The sequence below is a fragment of the Vigna unguiculata genome, chromosome 9 (assembly GCF_004118075.2).
Source record: "Vigna unguiculata cultivar IT97K-499-35 chromosome 9, ASM411807v1, whole genome shotgun sequence".
Taxonomy (NCBI): Eukaryota; Viridiplantae; Streptophyta; class Magnoliopsida; order Fabales; family Fabaceae; genus Vigna; species Vigna unguiculata.
This window is the reverse complement of record NC_040287.1, coordinates 9,970,206-9,993,825: the sequence shown is the minus strand read 5'-3', so window position 1 is coordinate 9,993,825 and position 23,620 is coordinate 9,970,206. Positions and strand designations below refer to the sequence as shown.

General features: G+C 30.7%; 2 protein-coding genes and 1 pseudogene across 2 annotated transcripts; 2 read left to right on the top strand and 1 right to left on the bottom strand.

Moving 5' to 3' along the window:
• Positions 1-2,864: 2,864 nt before the first annotated feature.
• Positions 2,865-5,228, top strand: LOC114163423 (annotated as a pseudogene).
• A 10,201-nt stretch (positions 5,229-15,429) lies between these two features.
• On the top strand, positions 15,430-19,027 carry LOC114162607 (uncharacterized protein At5g50100, chloroplastic). Its single transcript, XM_028046549.1, has 7 exons — positions 15,430-15,790; positions 15,893-16,000; positions 16,461-16,517; positions 17,004-17,069; positions 17,213-17,273; positions 18,088-18,131; positions 18,633-19,027. The coding sequence occupies exons 1-7, from the start codon at positions 15,500-15,502 to the stop codon at positions 18,669-18,671; spliced, it is 666 nt and encodes a 221-aa protein (XP_027902350.1). The 5' UTR covers positions 15,430-15,499; the 3' UTR covers positions 18,672-19,027.
• Positions 19,028-20,694: 1,667 nt separating this feature from the next.
• On the bottom strand, positions 20,695-21,936 carry LOC114162842 (snakin-2-like). Its single transcript, XM_028046821.1, has 4 exons — positions 21,763-21,936; positions 21,542-21,607; positions 21,285-21,327; positions 20,695-21,152 (listed from the first exon to the last, which is right to left on the bottom strand). The coding sequence occupies exons 1-4, from the start codon at positions 21,817-21,819 to the stop codon at positions 20,968-20,970; spliced, it is 351 nt and encodes a 116-aa protein (XP_027902622.1). The 5' UTR covers positions 21,820-21,936; the 3' UTR covers positions 20,695-20,967.
• Between the last annotated feature and the right edge of the window lie 1,684 nt (positions 21,937-23,620).

Here is a 23,620-nt window from a genome sequence, read left to right as displayed (position 1 = left end):
CAAATTGTGGAGAATAAATCAGATGAGGATAAATCAGAGGAAGATCTACTTTTTACAACATCATGTGTCACAACCAACCAATCTTCAAAAGATTGGATTATAGATAGTGGTTGCACAAACCATATGACTCATGATAGAGAAATTTTCAAGGAGCTGAATAAATCAAATATTTCCAAGGTAAGAATTGGGAATGGAGAACAACTTGCTGTGAAAGGTACAGGAACAGTTTCAATTAAAACTCATTCAGGTATCAAATTAATTTTTGATGTCTTATATGTTCCTGAGATTACCCAGAATTTGTTAAGTGTTGCTCAATTGTTAGAGAAAGGTTATAAGGTCTCCTTTGAAAATAAAGTATGTGTGATCAAAAATGCAAACAACATAGAGGTATTTAAAGTCCACATGAAAGACAAAAGATTTGCGCTGGATTTTATGAAGGAGGAATTTGATACAAAGAAAGTGAACATGAAAGAAGGATCAAAATTAGAAGATAAATATCTTTGGAAGAAAGTAGATGGAGGTTCACATTTTAATATTCACAAAAGGTCCAATGCCACTCCAATGAAATCCACACCGAACAAAGAAAAAGAAGATGATGCTGATATAAGAAGAAATATGAAGGATGATGCCAAATTGAAGAAAGATGTGATGCCATGGAAGAAGGAGAAAAACAAATATTGCAAACACAAAAAGAGGAGAAAATCAAGCATCAAAAGATGGAGAATCAAATCTGAAGATATAAAATAAACAGATATTAAGCAAGGAGGAATGTTGAGAATATTACTTAATATCTTTTTTATTTAAATTAGTTTTTAGAAAATATTTCAGTTTAGAGATATGTGTCAGTTTTAGAAATTTGTTATTATTTTAGATTAGGAGTGAGATATTATAAATATTTTATACTTGATATTTGTTATATTTTGCTCTATATATAGAGTATATCAATAAAATACAAAAACATGTTCCTCCGTATAACATATCACATATATCTCTTATATCTCTCATATTATCAAAAGCCCTAAAATTCCCAACAAATAAATCCAAGAAAAAATATTAATACGAATATATTGAATGCATTTGTCTTCTAACATGTCTTTTGTCTATGATAAAAAAATCTAAAAAGACTTCTTCTAACGCAATACTAGACAGTATAGCAAAGCCCGTATGATAGATTTTAAAAAGATTCACTTAAATCTAATTAAGCTGTAATGATAAATGTTTTATGGAAAATAATTTTTTTACAAACAAATTTTTGATAAAGTTGACAAAGTTACCTGAATAGGATAACTTTTTATTCTTTTATGAAAGTTAAAAAATAAAATAAGAAAATTTTAAGATTATATTTTACCAAAAATAATCTACTATATATCTAAGAAAATGTTAGGATAATGAAGTTACTGAATTAGACACTCCCGTTTATTTTAGTCATTTTGGTGTTATAGTGTTTTTGGTGGTGCAGAGAGTTAAATGATGTGATGGACATTTGCTATGACATTTGAAAATTCTTCTTCTGCAAGGCAAGTTACCTGCGTCGTTCTTCTCCAGGTTTCCTTCTTTTCCCTTCCTCCTTCTTCTGTATTTCTTCATCTTCTTCTTCCTTCCTTTCTTAGTTCCGTAAGTTCATTTTGTTATATTTGAAAATTCTTCTTCTGCAAGGCAAGTTACCTGCGTTGTTCTTCTCCAGGTTTCCTTCTTTTCCATTCCTCCTTCTTCTGTATTTCTTCATCTTCTTCTTCCTTTCTTTCTTAGTTCCGTAAGTTCATTTTGTTTAACTTCTGAACTACATTTTATGTGTTGATCTTTGCTGTTGATATTTTATTTTATTTTCTTAAAAGTTAAATATTTTGTATTTACTGTTTTTTGTTCTTGATGCATCTTTCTTCTCTATCCTTTGTTTTTTTACTTCGTCATTGTGCTGTATTATGTTTTAAAACACGTTTATAGAAGTTTCTTTTTGTTTTAGATATTATTTGTTAATCGTTCTTAGAAGACGTTGTGATGTTTTTGTTGAAAAGAAATTTCTGATGTTATTTTTTGTTTATTTTTTGTTCCTTTTTTTTTTCCTTTTTTTTTGTACTTTGTTATTGTGCTGTATTATCTTTTAAAAGACGTTATAGAAGTTTCCTTTTGTTTCAGATATTATTTGTTCATCTTTTTTGGAAGATGTTGTGATGTTTTTGTTGAAAAGAAATTTTTTTGGTTATTTTCAGGACTTTTTTTTGTTAATTTTTTCAGTTTTATATGATTAGAACATATTGAAGACTATTTTGTTTTGATTTTTTTGAAGAAGATTCGTACCTTAATATTTTGTTTACTTTATTTTTGTTTTCTTTATTTGAAGTCGTTGTGTGTTTGGTTGAAACTTAACACCTAACTTATTGTCACATATTAGATGGCAAAAAAATTTGATATGATCAAGGATATTGATGGAAGAAGGGAGACGTTGAAACTTGCTGTTAGAATCGTAGATTTGTGGTATGTTGAGTCCTGGGATTCCAAATGAAGTATGGAAATGGTTCTGATGGATCAAAAGGTAATGTAAAGTACCATATTTTAGCATGTTGTAAATTTTACTTTATTAGATGACAACTATATTTAACCATATATGTTTTAATTTGTTGTTCAGGGTGATGTTATTGTTGCAATGATTAAGAAGGAAGATATGGGTGTTTGGGAAGAGAAGCTAAAAGAGGGTGAAAGTTACATAATGCATAACTTTAAACTCTTGAAGAACAGAGCTCAATATAGAGTTTGTTAGCATCCATTTAAGCTGTTGTTTATAGGAGCAACGTCTATACGACCACAACCCATTGCAAGCATACCTAGAAAGCTTTGGAAGTTCAAAAGTATAAAGGATATCATCGATGGAAAGTATTGTTCTGATTTGTTGGTTGGTAAGTTTATTGTTGTATCGTTATGTATGTGTCCTATATTTTGTTTTTTTTTTAATTTATTAATTTTTTTGCATGTTAGATGTGATTGGTATGCTGGACAATGTAGAGGAGAAAGGCCATTCCAAAAATGTTGTGTTTGACCTCAAAGATTTGAGGTTTATTTCATTATGTATGGTGTTTTATATTTACAATAGTTTTTTAATTATTTGATAACTATTTTGTAATTTGTTGTTGTTATGTCATTAATGCAGTGGTGCTATAAATTTTACATAATAGTGTCAAATAGTGTCTTAAGGAAATTATTTGGGGATCCGGACACTTCTTAAGGAAATTATTTGTAACCATCCTTATGTCAAATAGTGTCTTAAAACCTGAAGAGCTGTGGAGTAAAACATGGGAATGGTTGTCTGATGGAATACTATACAACGAACGGATTATTGCTAGAAATCAAGGTACAATCAATTAAAGCATATCAAATGTATGTTTCATGTTCCAAGTATGTTAACTGAATTTTTGTGTTGCAGAACTCATTCTCAATATTGAAACTCTTCAAATTTTGACTTTGATTGAGATTGAGAAGCTCTTGCAGAATAACAGGAGAACATTAAAGGAATGGCCATCTATGCCTTATCCCAATGATTTTGTGGTAGATTATTGTGGAAATAGATTGGTATATGCAGAACTTGATTACAACAAGGATCATGAGCTACATGTATTTGAATCTAACTTTAACCGTATGACAGGTTTGTGTTCTTTTCTCCATGCATTATTCATGAAGACATTAAAATTTAACTTAATAAATTCTGACCAATTGCAGAAGAGCAAAGACATATTTTTCAACAGATTATAGATGTTGTTCATCATGATCAAGGGGGGATGTTCTTTTTATACAGTTATGGTGGAACCGGGAAAACTTTTATGTGGACTACCTTATCTTCTGCTCTTCGATCTGAAGGAAAAATAGTGTTGACAGTTGCATCAAGTGGTATAGCTTCATTGTTATTGCCTGGAGGTAGGACAGCTCATTCTAAATTCAAGATTCCCGTTCCTACACTGGAGCACTCTATTTGCAACATTACAAAAGGTAGTGAACTATCAGACTTGATGAAATTGGCAAACCTAATAATTTGGGATGAATAACCAATGGCTCACAAGTATTGTTTTGAAGCATTGGATCGTACTTTAAAAGACATCATGAGGGAAAAGAACAAAACTGATTCAATTTTTGGTGGCAAAGTAGTTGTTTTTGGAGGAGATTTTAGACAAATACTACCTGTTATTCCACGTGGAAGCAGGTCTGATATTGTTCATGCTACTATCAACTCATGCTATCTTTGGGATCATTGCCAGATTATGAATTTGACAAAGAACATGCAGTTGTTGCAAAATGGGTTACAACAGTCTACTATAGCTGAAATTGAAGAGTTTTCTTCCTGGATAATAAAAATTGGCAATGGTGCATTGAATGAACCAAACGATGGATTAGTTGACATAGAAATCCCATCAGAATTACTAATATCAGAATATAATGATCCTATCCAAGCCATTGTTAATAGCACATATCCAGGATTAGTGCAAAAGTACAAAGATGAAGGGTTCCTCATATCAAGAGCTATTCTAGCCAGTCGAATTGAAACAGTTGATCAAATTAATCAATCTGTTTTGGAATCAATTCCAGGTCAGTCATTATTCATAATTAAGAATTTACTAAATCATCACTAAGATTTGTCAACTTAATCTGATTCATGTGTTTCAGGAGAAATTAAAGAATATCTAAGCTCCGACTGCATAGATACCTCTGAGCCAGCTGAAGCTGAAGCATACGATGGTATTACACCTGAATTTCTAAATTCTTTAAGAACATCTGGACTGCCAAATCATAGTATCAAGCTAAAGGTTGGTGCTCCAATTATGCTGTTAAGAAATTTGGATCAATCTCAAGGTTTGTGTAATGGTAGCCAATTAATAGTGACTAAACTTGCAAACCATGTAATCAGTGCAAAGATTATTAATGAAAAATCAAAAGGAACTGAGATTTATATTCCACGTATGTCCATGTCACCATCCCAGTCCCCTTGGCCATTCAAGCTGATTAGAAGACAATTCCCGATCATGTTGTCTTATGCTATGACCATTAACAAATCTCAAGGACAATCTTTAGATTGTGTTGGGTTGTATTTGCCAACATCAGTTTTTAGTCATGGTCAATTATATGTTGCAGCTTCTAGAGTTAAAAGCAAATCCGGATTAAATATTTTAATCCATGACAATGAAAACAAACCTTTGACTACTACGACAAATGTAGTTTTGAAAGAAGTTTTTAACAATGTATGACTGTATTGTATGGTAACATACCTGTGTTCCTGTATTTTGTGTAAAATTCCTGTCAGAGGCTACTTTTGAAGATATCAATCGTTGATTGTGCTGCATTCATATGCTAAATTGGTGTCCTGTTTTAAGTTTCTGTTTGAATGCATTGAAGGAAAAGATGGAGATGTAAGTAAATTGGTTCCTTCTGTCATTATTTACGTTGGTTTATTATATCTTCTTTTTACCATTTTTATTCCTTGAATACGTGCTTATTTTGGCAAATGCATTAAAATTCTAATCTACCATACACCAAAAAAACCAAACAACATATAATAAATGCATAGATTCAACAAACGACTGTTATTACTTATTATTCACACCAACATAATTATTTGGCACACCTACCACAATCAAATCAAATAGTGCCCATGTACCGTCGTATAATAATTACTTATGAAAAGAAGTATTTGTCAAACTTATATTCAGCCCAATTGATACTCAATATACTTACTAAACACACCACCATAATTATGCCATGGACCTTCATAACATAACTGTCACGTTATTAATTTTTTCAGGTAAACCAAGACTCTAAAACCTATAACTAGCCCAATTAATAATGACTATTTACTAACCAAACACCCATCATTCTTCACCGCACCTCCCACATAGTTGACATTATTATTGTTATAAGCTCTAGAAATCGTGATCCATTTTCATATATCAAATAGCTATTGTAATTATGACTATCATACCTATATTGAGTACATGAAATCATGAACTTTCAAATTACTTTTTCAATTCAGTTACAGATAATAATATTAACAAATGTTAACATCTTTAACTTATTATAGTTTATTTAAATATTTAACATTATTATAAATCTTAGTTGTACAAATTGAATTATTAATTTTGATACTACACATTATTTAATTAATTTAATTTTGTATAGTAAATAATTTTCTCAATCACAATACTTATATCAATGAAGTCGGATGTATTTTTACGTAATAATACTTATAAATTTCCAATTTTATTTACCAATTGCTATTTAGAATAGTTCATTAACTTTTAATTTTTCTTGCTCTACGTTTCATATAATACAAAATATAGTAATATATTATTTTAATTTATTCTAAGTTATTTGATATTCAAATAATGTACAAGTTCACAATTTTAATTTCCCGATATATTTTTTTAAATTATTCAAATCTTTCTTTTCTCTAATAATCTACTTAAAATAATATAAAGTAGTAAAATTAAATTATTTAACATTCACGAATCCCAAATACCACATATAATTACAATACATACTTCATTTAATATTATATATTCTGGTCTTCATAAACAAAGATGACAACATACCATAAAAGGTTAATATTCAAATACAAAATATTACACAAACATTAATGCCAACATACCAAAAATATCAATGTTGACATACAAAATATTAGTTCTGTTCAAATAAAGAAAACTAAATAGACATTGTTCATACGTGCCATACATTCGTTTTACAGACCAAAATAACTACGAATACTTATAGTTGCTAAATCTTCAGAATTTGGATGACATTGCTTTGGTCAGTCTGCACCATAAATCTAACACGATCTCCAGCAACCAACCCATTCTCCTGACAATATTTCTTCCAACCACAAGTCAGATAACATTCAAATGAACTCCTGCCTGTCCATCGAATCTTGCAGTTCCAGAATTGTGAATGGCCATTCGTTAGAACATAGTTTTTTCTCCCTTTCACCAAGCCTTCTTTGACAAATTTCGCATCCAGATACTACATTCAAAGAATTTGTCTTAACAAGATAAATATAAACCAAAATTATTAAGTAATAACTACAACTATCAGCCATACCAAAGAAGATGACCGAACATCATAAGAACTTAATATTTTTTAACAATCAACAAAACTAACTTCAACTTGGTTGCTACCACCAGCCTCCAAATCTCTCCTATAATCAATTTCAACTCCTTCCACCGAGAAGATCCTGTGAACAAAGACATTGTTTCCTACATAATTTAAATGTAGGAAACAAGGAGAAACGAACCCATAGTATGCAACATACTAACAAAATCCAAATAATACCATCCTTCCACCCTCATCTGTGTCCACAAAAATTTCAAATTTTTTGGCCAAAGGATCATACAACTTGACCGGATGGTTAAACGAAATTTTTTCCTGACAAAACATTTGGAAGTACTCGGGCAAGATTATCAACAACTACCAGAATAACCAACAAAATCCCTATATTAGTAAAAATAACACGAAATGTAAAGTAAAAATTAAAAAAAAATACTAAACTTACATACCGTGTTTGGAATGAACTGCACTCTAAAGGCTTGGAAAAATCTGACTGAGGACAGAGGGTCACATGCTAGACCATTGTTCCTTCTACCAGGATACACCACTTCATTCCAGTCCAGATCGAACAACCTCATACGAAAGTAGCGATCTCCACAGTAAAGGCTAACGACGTAATACACATCGTTTTGGTCATAAAAACCCATCAACTGCTCTACCACACGGAACTGTCTCTGAGGAAGAAGACTTGGTTCAAACTCTATGTTGATCACGTTTCCTCTAGGATCACTGAAAAAATTTGTCCCCAGCAGTAGAGATTTGCCCCATTGTTCATAAAATCCTTCTTCAAACTCCAAAAATTCCTGTAAAGCATAAAACCACAAACTTCCTTCAAAATAACAATTGTATAAAACTTTATGGACATGGTTGAACCAAAGGATGGCAGAAAAATATAAACTTTCGTCCAAAAACTAACTGTATACATCAAACACACAAAACATTAAAAAACCAAACATGCAAACGAACTAACCTCTAAGGGTTCCATCACCATCACAGAGTTTTGGTAGAAATTGGTGAAGCTGAAATCTTTGGAGGCAGACATTGATAGTCGGACGGTTCTGTGACTGCTGAGGAAGACTGTTTTTCTTCTTCGTTTGTGAACAAAACAACAGCCACGATATCTGCTTTTAACTAAAATAAAGGAAACGTTTTGTTGCACATCCAAACGTTCTGACCTTTAGAATAAAAACTTCCACAATATCAGTCTGAGAACGTTGACAAGACTAACCATAATTCCTTTTGCCGCCAACTCTTCGTATTCCCATAAATATCTTATTTCTAATTTAATGATATTAATAATTTCAACCAAAAAAAATAACGTCTCTTATTCAATTTCAAATATCTACTAATAGGTTTTTTGATCAATTAAAATCTTAATCACCTTATATTCCAAATTAAATAGTTATGATTTTAAATTTAAATTTACCAACAATTAATAAACTTTTAAATTATTAACGTTACAAATATAAACAAAATTAAGAAATTTAAATATAGTACATCAAATTAATTAATTCTTCTTAGTTATAATATATTATATTTACTTAATAATTATAATCATTTCATATACTGAAATTAACAAATCAACCATTTCAAAACATTTAAATCGAAATAAATCATTTATATCCAATAACATTAAATAACAATATATATTACAACAAATCAAATTACATATTACAGATATACTTAAACCTACATTACAACTAGGGATGGCAACGGGGCGGGGCGGGTACGGGTATCATGATCCCATCCCCATCCCCATAATAAAAATTCATCCCCATCCCCATCCCCAAACCCAACGGGTATACAACTTTTGACCCATCCCCATCCCCACCGGGTAACGGGTATTTTCTTATACCCATACCCATACCCATTTTTTTATTGTTCCATATATCAATTAAATATTTTTTATAAAAAAAATTTAAAAATCACACCAACGGAATCATGATACTATCAAAATATTCAATATTAAAATAACATACTCTTTTTGATTTTCATGATGTCAAATATTAAGAAAAATATTATAATAGTATAAATCTCAAATTAAAGTATCAAATAACAACTAAATAAAATTCAAATAATTATATAAAAGCTAAAAAATTACACATTACTAAAATTTTATAATAACCAAAATATTTATTAATTTTACAAATGATCAGTGGTTTCATTTGCATTCGATCCACCTACACATAGAAAAAAAATGAAAAATTAGATATGATATAATAATTGAAATTGAAAATTTTAATTACTAGAATATAATGTACCTTCTTCATCAGATTCATTTTCACTCATGAGAACATCTTTTCCTTTTAATTTTTTAACACCTACAAACACCAAATGTAGAATATTAGATGAGAATTCACAAAAAATACTAACAAAAAATATTAATAAATTTGAGTAACTTACCTAGATGGTTTGAGTTCCATATCCAACTTCTTGTACACATCAAAGCCTCTATAGTAAATAATTAAACATTATCATGAAACAAAAAATAAATAATAAATAAAATTATCATAAAGGAGTAAAGATAATTAAATGTGTGACCCAAATTTGAGAATATCCATTTGAACATAACATAACGAAAAAAAAAATGTATAATTAAGATTATGATAAAAGGAAAAGTACCTTGAAGATCTGCTTAAACCTTAAAGAACAAGCCAAACAATTAAAAGAGAGTAAAAAAGTGTATAACCAAAGTAACAAAAAGAAGAGCTACAAAATAAGAGTCGAACATTTTCATGAAAATAAATAAATAAATAAAGATAATCAAATGTGTAACCTAAAAATTATTTCATAAAATGAAATTGAGGAACACCTATTTGAACATAACCATGTACAGAGAGTAAAAATTATGTAATAAGAAGAAGAAAAATTACCTTCAAAATTAAATCTTGAAAAACAAACCAGACAATTGAGAGAGTAAACAAAGTGTATAACAAAAAACAAAGAGAATGAGAAATATGTTATATATATATATATATTATATTATATTATATTATATTATATATTATATTACTATGTATATATATATATATATTATATGTGTGGATATCTTATGTTTATATATATATATATATATATATATATATTTTTTTTTTTATAGATATATATTTATTTTAAGTATATATTATATTATATTATATAATAATATAAATATAATAATATATATTATATTATTATGTATATATATTATATGTATATGCGTAGATATTTTATGCTTTTATATATATATATATATATATATATATATATATATATATATATATATATTTCTTTTAAATTTTTATAAATTTGTCATGTTATAAATTTGTTTATAAAAGATCTCACTAGTTAAATGATTAATTTGTTTTATACGTATATATTATATATATTAAATTATATTATTATGTATATATATTATATGTATATTATATTATATTACATGTATATGTGTAAATATATATATATATATATATATATATATATATATATAAAAGTATATTTTATTTATATGTATATATACTATATTATATTATATTATATTATATTATATTATATTTTATGTGTAAATATATTATTTATTTATATATATTTTTTAGATTATTTAATAAATTATAAATAGTTTAGTAATTTAAGCGGGGACGGGTATTTGGGCGGGTATATATATATCCCCATCCCCATCCCCATCCCCAGTTGAAAATTTCGGGTATTACCCATACCCATACCCATACCCAGTCAAAGCGGGGATTCCCCGTCAAAACGGAGACGGGTTCGGGTGATACCCACGGGCACGGGTTTATTTGCCATCTCTAATTACAACTAATTTATTATCAATTATACTAAAAACAAATAATACTTCATTTCACCTAACTATATCAATAATATATCCTTAAATTCATGTAATCGGTGCATATAATTAAATTAAGTATTGAACTCTTCAAAAAAAAAAATTTCAATAATTATTTATTTATACATAAAAATATCAAAATAAATTTTTCAACATAATCAAAGTTTGAATGCAAAAAAACACGACCTGTGCGTATGCACGAGTCTCCTACTAGTTATTTGTTAAAGTTTGATAAAAAAAATTTTTTGTCAAAATGTATTTTTCATATTAATATCATTTTTCATATTTTATATACTAAAAACGACTATATTTATATAAATTGCTTAAATTGTTTTTATGACTTAATGTAAGGCCTAGTTTCTCTTCTCTGCCCTAATGTTTAAGGGTTGGCCTTAATCTGTTGGGTCTAAAGGCTGGTCCATAGGGTGCTAAGGCCCTAAAGCTGCTAGGGTTTCCCTATCAGTCTCACTTTTGCAATCTGAACCTAAACACTGCCTCCCTTCCCGTTTCAGAGCTCTGCTAGGGTTAGCCGTCAACCCTCTCCAAGTGAACTTCAATCGGACCTCCACTTCACGTAAGTTTGTTCTAACTCGTACCTTAGTTCCATTTAGATCCTTCTTCGTGGTTCCAACTAGGTCAGTCATGGTGAACTCGTTTTGAACTGGTTTCACTGTTTCCCAACTCACTAATCTACTCTAGGAGCTGCTGCGTTAATTGTTCGTACCCAAGAACCTAACTGCTAGCTTGTTTTCCAAGTAAGGGAAGCTAGACCCTCTTGTTTGGTGCAATGGTTGTTGCTTTGGTTGTGTTTTGTGATTTTCGTGCTTATATGTTGTTGTGGGTGTATGGTATGGTTGGTATTATTGCTTGGGTCTGGATTGTGTTTGTGGCAGAGAAGAACAGTGGCAAGGTCTGATACACTCGCCCAAGCGAGCCTGTCTCGCCTAGGCGAGACTTGCATGAACAGGCCAGGGCTGCACTCGAGCTCTTGCTTAGGCGGAAGCTCTTGTTTTGAGCGAGGCACCATCTCGCTCAGGCGAGAGACGCTCGCCTAAGCGAGCACGCGTGAAAGCCTTGGCACGTTGCTTCTGTTTTAGCCCAGGCGAGGAACCTCACCTTTGGGCGAGGGGTTGTCTCGCTCAAGCGAGAGGGGCTCGCCTAAGCGAGCCATGCGAGAGCCTCCCAACATCCTTGTCGCGATCTCGCCTAAGCGAGGGTACTCCTCTCGCCTGAGCGAGGGCTCCTGGCTTGAGCGAGATTCGCTGCGGGTCACACTGTTTTCTTGTTTGGCTAAATTAAATGCTTGGTTTATGTTGTACTCTTTATAATGTATGAGGCTTGTGAAATGAAATGCATGAGATGAGCTGTGGCTACAAGCTTGATTGTTGCGATTGTGTGATCTTGGCATGAGGAATACATGAGATGGTTGGTATTAAAGTAGTGTGGTATTGGCATGAGATGGAATTCACAACTATGGGTTGAGAATGATGGATGGGTATGGATTTACCGGGAAAATGAAAGAGGAGAAACAATAAAGAGTTGGTGTGATATGTAAATGTATATGCATGTTAATTCCTTTTAATTTATTGAGCATGATTGGTCCGTGTCAGTGCATAATTCCTTGGGATCTCTAGGTGAGATCTTCAGGGTCGTGCTTCAGTGGTCGGGATGTAATTCCATGGCCCCTGATAGTGGGTGTTCATGGTGGTGCCCCATCTGTATAACTTGGTAAGGATTCAAGGTAAGGATTGTATCTTGACGCTCTAAGGAGTCAGTTAGTCTCACTTAGAGCGGACTGACTCCTGTGGTGAGAGTATCAGAAGGCCTAAAATTCATTAAGGGCTAACCTTGTGGTGAGGAAAATTGATTCATTGTAACATTTGTAACACATAGCTCTGGGGTGAGCAGAGGTATCCACCACAAGTGCAAGCATTCGCTGCATCCGACCAGGTTATATGTATCCAGATGAGTCGAGTCGAGTCTTAGTGTATTATTTGAGAAGTCATAACATGCTTGGTTGAGATGTGTGTATTGGATTGTGAAAATGTACCTGCTTGTATTGATGAAATCTTTTGGCTCTAGCTTACCCTTTCTTGTTTGAATGCCTTGTATGTTATCCTTCTACTCTTGTGATGACCATCAATTTATTGATGGGAGTAGAGGCGAGAAGTACTCGTGGCCAATAGAGGGGAGAGAATTTCGCTGCATAGTCCACCTGGGTTGGACTCGATGTTTTATTTTATTGGGCTTTTCGTAGGGCTACGACCCATGTACTCGTTTGACTTATGATCTCTTTCTATTCCTTTTAACTTTATAACTGATTTTCTTGTGGCACCGTGGTGTGTCTCATGTTGTAAGGAGTTGGATTTAAACTCCAGGACTGCGCTATTATGCTATCTCGTGCGACGTGTCCGTTAATTATGTTTGTTAATTTAATGGGACGTTACACTCAATGTCTCTATGATAAACAAAATTTCAAGAAATATAATACACTTATGTTTAACTAATCTTAATTCATTATATATGCATATATAATTTGAATTGTTTCTTTTAACAAAATTAGAGACTTTTTTGGAATCAGAACTACCGATAAACATTGTAAAGATAAAATCAACATATTCTTTGTTGAGCATTCACAATCATAATCCAACTTGAAGTCTACACAAAAATGTTTTGCAAAATATTGTCTTATATAATAGCAAAAATCAAGTCTTAAGAAGTTATATAAATATTTCAAGAAGATTGAAGAACACACATCAACAATACATATTTCTAAGCTTTATTGTGCAATTGTGTTTTTTAGTCCACTATAGAGGTATAAGATATTCAGTACAAAACAAAGTTGTCACATTATCACTAAACAAGTAAAGAGAAGTATTTAACGATTTAAAGATTTAGGGTTAAGTATGTTTTTAGTCCCTGAACTTTGGTCAAAAATTGGAATTCGCCTCTGGTTGAAACTTTGATAAATTTTGGTCCCTAAACTTTAAAAATGAATGAATATAGTCCTTTTAACCCAATTATGTTGACTCTTTTTCAACAGGTGGAATGTATTTCATGTTAATATTGGAGTTGTTTATTCTGTTTGACACATTTTCGGCTCAATATTTATTGAGAAATGCGTTCGAAACCTAAAAAAGAAGTTCACAAAATTGGGTTTAAAGGACTATATTAATTCATTTTTAAAGTTTAGGGACCAAAATTTATCAAAGTTTCGACCAGGGACGAATTCCAATTTTGAGTCAAAGTTCAGGGACTAAAAACATACTTAACCCAAAGATTTAACTAGGAGTTCAAATATAATTATTATAAATTATTGTTTATTATTATTGTTTTCATATAATAATACCATAAAATAAATTAATATCAATAAGAAAAATGAGTTAAATATGATTTTATAGTCCCTAAAGTTTGTCCTAAAATAAAAATTAGTTTGTCTTAAATTTTGATATAATTTAGTTCTCAAATTTTAAAAATAAATAAATATAATATTACTTATACAATTATGTGAAATTTTATTGACATTTCAAATATCAATATAAATTAAAGTTTAAGTTGTTTACAACGTTTAACATATTTCAACTCAAATATCAAATCTTAGCCTCAAATGTCATTTATATCATTCAAAGTTTGAAAATCAAAATATATCAAAGTTTGAAAGATAGACAAATTTCAATTTCACTTCAAAATTTAAAGATTAAAAACATATTCAACCGTCAAGAAAATATACATTTAAATTTATAAAATTAAAGTTTGATCTTTTCTTCCGATAACATATACCATAACATATAACATAACATATATATATATATATATATATATATATATATATATATATATATATATATATATATATATATATATATATATATATATATGACAACAAACATGTAATATATTATCTTATTTAATTTCAATAATAACAAACAAAATTCATTAACAACTACACATCTCTTAAAAGAAAACTAACTTTAACAGAAGGATAAATGTTTTGGGAGCCAATCGGTTTAACTTCTTAAGTTGCTGATTTTATCCGGTGCAAATTAAATCCAATTACTTTTTTGGATTAGATCATCAATCCCCCATTAAACGAGCTGCTCCAATTTAATTTTGACAATGATGATTCTCAGAATTAATTGACTACATTTCAAAATGTATTAATATCCTTCATTGAAAAACACATTAGAAGATGATGATGCAAAAGAAAAAGATCATTGAGTATTTTACGACTCTTAAGAAATTGTTTTGAAATACAAAATTGTTAGTTAGAAAAAAGGCGTTAGATAGATAGCTTTTTCTTCTTTCCACATGATATATATGCATTAGACTTTCTAATTAGCAAATAATTTTCAGTTATTTTTTCTTAAAAAAATTAAATGATAAATAATTAAATGATTTTTTATAAATTAAAATTAGTTTATATATAAGTAAAAGTATAATTTAAAAAAAATTAATACAAAAGGAACTTATATTATTAACATGGGTGACCCCGAGGTTGCCACGCACACCAAGTGTTTGCGGTTAAGAATGAAGTTCGTGAGTAGCTATTAACCCTTCCTCTGCTTTCTTTCGACAACACAACCACAAAACAAAGCAACAATGGCTCTCCCTTTGAGAGTCGCAACTGCTGCTTCTGTTTCACGCATTTCAATACCCAAAAACCCAGCGTTCATTTCACTTCCACATTTCAACTGCACCCTCAAATTCCTCAACTCAGCTTCTCTTCATCCACGCCCCAACGTTCTTCCCACGCGGCCTCACCACTACATTCGAGCCATCAGCGAGGCAACTGTGGAACCTGAAATTTCTAAGAAGCAAAAAAATGATTCACCAAAAGATTGGAAAATTAAAATGCTTTACGATGGAGACTGTCCCCTCTGCATGCGCGAGGTTCTCCTTTATTTGTTCAAGTCATATTGTTTAATGATCGTGAGTCGTTTCTTTGAGTTTTGACATTGATAGAGTACTGTTTTTGCATGTTGTTATGATCAGGTGAATATGCTTAGAGAGAGGAATAAGAGTTACGGCACAATCAAGTTTGTTGATATAGGTTCTGATGATTACTCTCCCGACGAGAATCAAAGCATTGACTACGAAACCGTTAGTCTTTGCTCTACGTTTTGTACTGTGCCAATAATAAGTTCCCGTTTTTTCTGTTTTCTTTGACTTATATCAATCTTAAATTGTATTTAGTTAACAAGATTTTAACAAGAGTGGAAAAGTTTTTACATTGACAATCAATCATAAATTGTATTTAGCTATTACAAAAGTCAACAAACTGGTCTATTATGGAGTGTAAACTTTACTTGCAGACTTGATATTTTATTTGGTTTTGGGCTTTGCATTGCAACTACTTTGCCTTTGATTCATTCATTAAATTGTTGAAACGTCCGAAAAAATTGGTTGTTTTTTCTTTTGAAGATTCTTATTATACTAAGATATTTGTTTTCACATGTGCTAATTGATAGATGTTGTGTAGTGCATATATATGTGAGGTTTCAAGCATCTCTTGCAGTTGCGTCGAGATACAATACAATGACTGTTTGCTTCTACTTTTTAGGCTATGGGAAAAATTCATGCTATTCTCTCAGATGGAACTGTGGTTACTGATGTTGAGGTGTGGCTTCTTTCCTAATCTTCATTTCCAGCCTTGGACAATTCTTACCACTTCTCTGTAATCCTGCTTCACACGTGCTTTGGAATACAAGTGCTTTGGAATATTTACATGAGTCTAAGTTCAGAATTTTTTATGGAATTGCGGAGAATTCAGAAATTAGAACATTACTGCTGACAGTTGAATGACTCTCACAGTTCATTGTTGATATGCATTATAGTGTAATACTACTATGACTTGAATATCAATATCCAGTTTCCAGATAAATACACCCTGCTGCTGAAATATGAAATCTTTGTACCGAATGATTGATTACTGACCTTCATTCAATAAGAAAAAAGGCTTCCCAATATATATCCTATTAAGGGATATATAATAGTGAAATATGAATCTGTTTTTGTTGGGTAAAATTTGTTTGTTGCTTTACTGTGCAATAAAGATTTATATATTTATATATGTTTGTGTTTAACTATGACGGGTATTCTGCAGGCGTTTAGGAGATTATATGAACATGTTGGTCTTGGTTGGATTTATGCAATTACCAAATATGAACCAGTAAGTCTTCCTTTCATAGTTTTGAAGGACTTGTTATCTTGTTCATCTAGCATGGACAAATACTTTCACTACTGCTTACTGAAGAATAAGATAGCTTATATCTTTATATATTATGTTATTAATTGAGAAAAAAACATTTGCAGATTGCTAAAATTGCTGATTCTGTATATGGTGTCTGGGCTAAATACCGTCTTCAAATTACAGGTAAAAGAAATGCACACTAATAATTTTACACCAAAATATTCCTTTCAGGTATACTGCCATTGTGATAGACTAAAATCAAACACACAAAATGAAAGGAAAAAGGTATTGTATTATTATTCACAGAAGTACTCAACAACACACCTAAAACAGAATTGTAGTTAAACGGATTAAAATAAAACCAGAAATGCACATGACCTCAATCACTTAGACCCTACACTTCTCAGTTACGATTGTTTCAACAAACACCAAATTGCCCTTGTCCCTCACTCTCCCCATGCACTCCCTTGTAATTGTCTCTCTTCCAGGCTCCATCCTATGAGTGGCATATTAGAAACCACCTCCCAAGTAGTTAGCATTTATCAGGGTTGGGCTTTCTTCCTCCTTAGATAGACCTTCCAGGTTTGATAGCTACTGTGCAGGACTAGGCGGACTTCCTCATGCTGATTATTAGCCCATCACATTGTTAAGTTGCTACTTCTGCGACCTTACTTAGGTTTTGACTATAGTTGGGCATGAGCTGATGTACTTGTGAGTCTTTATTTAGTTGGAATAATCTGGTCGTGTTATAAGTCTCGGAATCTTAGAATTATTGTGATAGGCTCTCCTCTAATTTAATATTTGATGGCTTAATCAATCCATCAATGAGTAAAGACTATCACTTTTAGTTGTACTATTTATTTGTAACTATTTCTTTGGTAATAATTTCCGCTCCCTGAAAGCCAGACATGCATGTCTCTGTGGTTATACTAACTAGTATGATTATGCTAAGATTCTGTCAACTTCTTGGTTAATTTTTCCATTTTTTGGTTTCCAGGACGGCAGCCTATACAAGAAATATTAGAAGCTCGAAAGAAGAAGGTAGATAGACTCAACACAAAAAATATCATATTATATTCAGCATGGAACATGTCTGCAGAATAAAACATAAAACAATCAAGATGGCAAGGAAATTTTATAAGGAAAGAAATTTTGAAGTTAGAGACAGTATGAATTTTGAAAGAATGGGATTCTTTGCCCTCGTATACATTTGATGGTTCACATTGAATTTATGATCCATTGCCTTTATCAGTAGTCTGTATCCCTTTTACCATTATACCTGAAATTAAGCTGCAAAAATTAAAGACAAATTGTGCCTTTGCCGGTCAATGAACAAAATAGCTCTTAATTCATAACCTAGTTGAGAAAACACAAAAATATGGTATATACATGGATGGGAATGTCAAAGAGTTCATCAATAATTTGACTTTTAAGTATTTGTTCTGGACACATGTTTTTTCTGTCCTTTTACAGTATAACTTTGATATGCTTGATAATATAAATTTTTTAACGAAGTGTTTATCTATTATTTTTTCTTTGTAGGGTGAATTATGCAAAGACAGCAATGCTTGCAAGATGTAAATTTCCTTAGTATCAGATTCCAAATTGTTCGTTATGTGATTTGTTTCCAAATTTGGTCGTCATCCTCTGAAGCAGGGTTTTATATGATCTCATTTACAAAAAGAAGCCAACATAGATTAGTGTTAAAAACATTTTACGTCTGTCAGCATATGCAATTGATTAACGTTTTCAAATTTTGCTGCAATGCATCTGGCATACAAATAGTAGTGTAAATAAAATATATTTGTATTTACCCTGTACTCTCCATTAAGTCTTAGCAGACTGGTCAAGATTGTGCAAGTTACATGACACCAATATCTGTATTCTGGTGTACTTATCAGTTATCACAACAGACATGGCGTGGACATATTGAGAAATTTATTTTGCCTACACATACATACATGTATATATATACATACATAAACATATATTGTGTGCATTCATTTACCTACTGAGGGTGGCAGATAGTGTTTTAATGTTGGAGATTCCCTTACCTCTGCCAGCAGAATCAATTATATTTAACGCGTCATTAAAACCTTCATAACTAGGCTGATATATTTCTCTGGACTCCCACCTATTTTAATATCTTCACTTTTTTATCTTTGCTTGTTAGCACCAACTCACCACCAAACTCTCATCACTTTGTATCCCTTCTAGACTCCTTGACAACCCCACACACGCACAATTTCTCATGTTCTATCTGAAGCAACAGAAATATAACACTTTGGAATGTTGAATTGCTTAACTGCAAGAATGGGTCAGAAATTACACAGAAAAATAACACTCGGATAGTACTACCACTATAACAAAGGAAATCAGCTTTAACTAATGCCAGTGTTAGGTTTACTTTTGACAAATCATTATAAATTAAAGACATACTTGAACCGTGCTAGGTTTACTTTTGGCAAATCATTAAACTAAAGACAGATTTGAAATATGTTCTCCATAAGCACTGTTAAGGATAGAAAAAATAAAATAAATTTCTTTATATGCTAAAATTAATGTATCTTAGGAAACAAAAATGTAGAGAAGTTACACATGAAATAATTTTTATAAATGTTATTTAACTTACAAAATAGTTGGTTTCATCTTTTATTTAATTTTTCATGGAAGTATTTATGCTATTTAATGTAATACCTTTAATAAATGTTACAGAGCACAATTAATGTCTCGTAGTATAATTTATTAGGGACATGGTGACACAATATATATTCTTATATAAATGTATATCAATATTTTGTCAATACATTTACTCTGAGATATTTGGATTTAACAACTTATTAACTTTGTTTAAACTCATCGCACCTAACCGAACACTCAGTAAATAACGATCTAATACTTTTCTCATAAGTTCATCAGAAATAAAGAGCAATGTAATCATAACTAATTTAGTCTTTATTGGTTTTGCTTTCATATTCTTTTCTCACTATACATAACAGTGTTATGTTACTTTATATATCCAAATCATGAACCAAGTGAGTCTATTATACCAGAAAACAAATGTGTCTAATGCTTATTTAGAATTTATTTTAATGGTATAGGGCTTGGCTTATTAACTTTGTCATAATTGGCCTACTTCTGGAATTTCTCCTTTTGTTCATGTTGTGAAGAGAAATTAGACTTTAAACAAGTTCTGCCAAAGTTTTCTTCATTGATTATTCCATTACTAAAAAGTATGTGTATACATATATTTATATATTGTTGATCAGTGATCAAACATATAATGTATCAAAGAAAACCAATTATGATCTGTTTCCCCATCATAGAGCAGCAGCAGCAACAGTACAAAAATAAATGTCATAATCGCTGTTGAGCTGGTGCCAAGAAGTTAAGGACCACAAAACAAGGTATTGAAATTATACTCACCAAAATGAATAAAATAGGAATCTATGGTCATAGTTAGAGTTTGCCAAAAGGAGTGGTCCATAACACTCTTCTTTTGCACTCTTTGGTCCCATTTCTGTTATCACCCCAAGCAGATTTCAGCAACGATTATTACATTATTTTGCATAGTTTTGTAAATCTTCTCCAAAATACGTAAAACTCAAGAAAATCAAGTCTCTTGTTAGAGTAGCTATGAAATGGAAATGGTAATGGTAATGACTCTCTTTATATTAACCAGAACAAAGGTAGAAAGTCTACATGACCCATCACAAACCAGAACACACACACACCCTCTAAAGAAAACACTTATAGTAGTCTAATAATAGAGCCAAAAAAGTGCAGACACATTGATTGCCATAGAAAACAGAGATGCACCCACATAGCAGTACAGTGCATAATGAATGAAGAAGAAATGGCCATGAGATTTGGTTTTCTAAGGGCACTTAGTCTTGTTGCCATGGGTGGTCATGCCAGTGTAGCAAGTTCCACAGAGTTCCCTATTTCCAGAGGTACCAGGTGGGACACACTTGCACCTCACACAGCACGTGCCACATGCCCTAGTACACACGTTCGGCCTTGAATGAGCACTGCACCTTGATTTGCACAACCCTCCACAATCTGAAAAGTAACCCAACACCATCAAAAACTTCATTTTTCTTTTCTCTCTTTTTCATTATTGCTCATGGCTTCACCATTTAATAAAGGGTATCTACAAAACCATTATTTTTGTTATTGACTCAGATTAATTACCTATGTTTTGCATTAGCCTTCTGTTCCCGCCTCTCACCACAACCTGCAGAAAATTCAAGCAAGAAGTAATGGAACGAGACTTTTAGTTCATATAATTTTTTTATCATTAAAAGTTACACTTTTTATCCTTGAAAGTAGACTTTGAGACACCCCTTTTGTCAAATATGAAGATTAATATAAAAAAGACATATTTATAAGGGAAAAACATGTGTTAAAAGCTGAAAAATACAAAGTATAGTTTATTATATAAAGCGTACTGGTTCTATGGGAAACTGCAGTTCTTCTTCTACTGTTTCTTCTTCTATCTTCGGATCAGATGAAATCTGCATGAGAAACCCAGAAGATGAAAACTTAAGATAGATGTAAATAAGGTCATTCTCAACTGACAGAAGCTGATAAACTAAACCATGCATAATATTTTTGGAACTATTCTTTTAGTCATTAATTACTGTGAGATAACACTGTTGTGTTGGTGTACCTTAACAAGACACACCAGCAGCAACATCCCTAACATAAGAAATACTCGTGGCGCCATAGCAGACTCAGAATCTAAAGGAAAAAAGACTTTTGAAGTTTGAACTTCAAATCTCTATGAAGAGAGAGAGCCCTGTGACTATAGTAATGCACTTTATAGTTCACGCATTACTATAGCATTATATAGAGGAAAGAAAACAGCAGCAACGGGATTTTTCAGTGAAATTACCAAATGACCAAGACATCTAACATTAATATCTCACGTTTTTTCCGGAAAAATGTTTTTTTACACTGGATGCACAACTTAAAAAATCATTTTTAATAATATTTTAATCATTAATTATTGTATTTATAAAAATGAGAAAGTAACTAAAAGTAAAATAGTAATTGTAAAATATGTGTAAAAATTTGTTAAATGTAAAAATAATAATTTATTTTTATGATAAATTATTGACAGGCCGGGTTAAAAGATTTGCAGTCGGAAAAGTTATTATGTTAAAATAATAATAACTAAATTAAACTTTGAAGGGTTATCTTTACATTTCAATACTTTATATATAGTATTCTAGATGTCAGAGTTTGTACAAGTAATGATAATGTCTTCGAATTTAAAATGTTGTCTTAAATTTTTAAATTTTGCTCCTTCCATTTTATTATAGTGTTAAAATAAAGTTATTTTCATTTGAGAGAGGTATTAAAATATAACTTTTCAGTGTGTCAGTGCCATGTAGTGTGGGAATGGGTACTACTAGTATTAGGTTTGCATAACCTTTTTCTTAATACGACATATGTTATATTAACTTTATGCGAATAAATATAATTATCAATAGTCTTAAATAAATTTTAGAAAAAATATTACTTCATAGTGTACATTTTTCGACAGATAGATAGAGAAGAAGAAGAAATACTAAATATATACAGATCATGCCGTGAAAAGAAAGAACGAAATACACTTTAGAAGTGCTTAAAATAAAATTAAGCAAATAATCATAATTACAAAATTTACGAACTCTTATGGAATAGTATGATTAAAGTTTACATGATAAAATTGTAGACCGTGTAAGGCCCACAAAATAATTAGTATTTATTTATCGTACTACTAGGCTAACACTATAACGCCATATGCAAAATTATTTATCGCACTACTAAGCTAACATTGACACCGTCGTGTCACATTGATATAGTGTTACATGACACTAATTTGATATGATACCTCAAAGTTTTCTTTTACAAAAACAAAAATTAAAAATTAAGAACTTTTAAAAATTACAAATTAACATGTAATATTGTATTTAATATCATGTGTACAATATTAACGAAAAATAGATAAATTACATCAAATTTTTACAAATCAAGATAAAAGAATAAACTCGAACATCATAAAAACTTGATATTTATGAATAAAATAAAAACTAAATGATTAATTAAATATATATATATATATATATATATATATATATATATAATCTCCAGATATTTGTGACTCAAATATCTTAAAATAGCATCAATATATAATATATAATCTACAGTTATTTGTGAGACTCATATATCCTAAAATAGCATCAATATATAATATATACTTCGAAAATTTGCTCGCTTCCATCTTCAGCTTTAATAACATTGATTATTATATCAAATATAATTATAGCTGTTAATACTACTTGTAAGAGTTAACTAATACATTTTACTATAATATCATTTTATAACACTGTAATCATTATGTACGTAAATAAAAATGAATTCAAATTCAATCGTATATAATGTCAATATATGAAGGAATTTTCTTTTTTTTTTACTTATCTTTAATTAATTTATAACAAATATTTAATTAAATTTGACAGAAAAATTAGAGTTCATTTTAT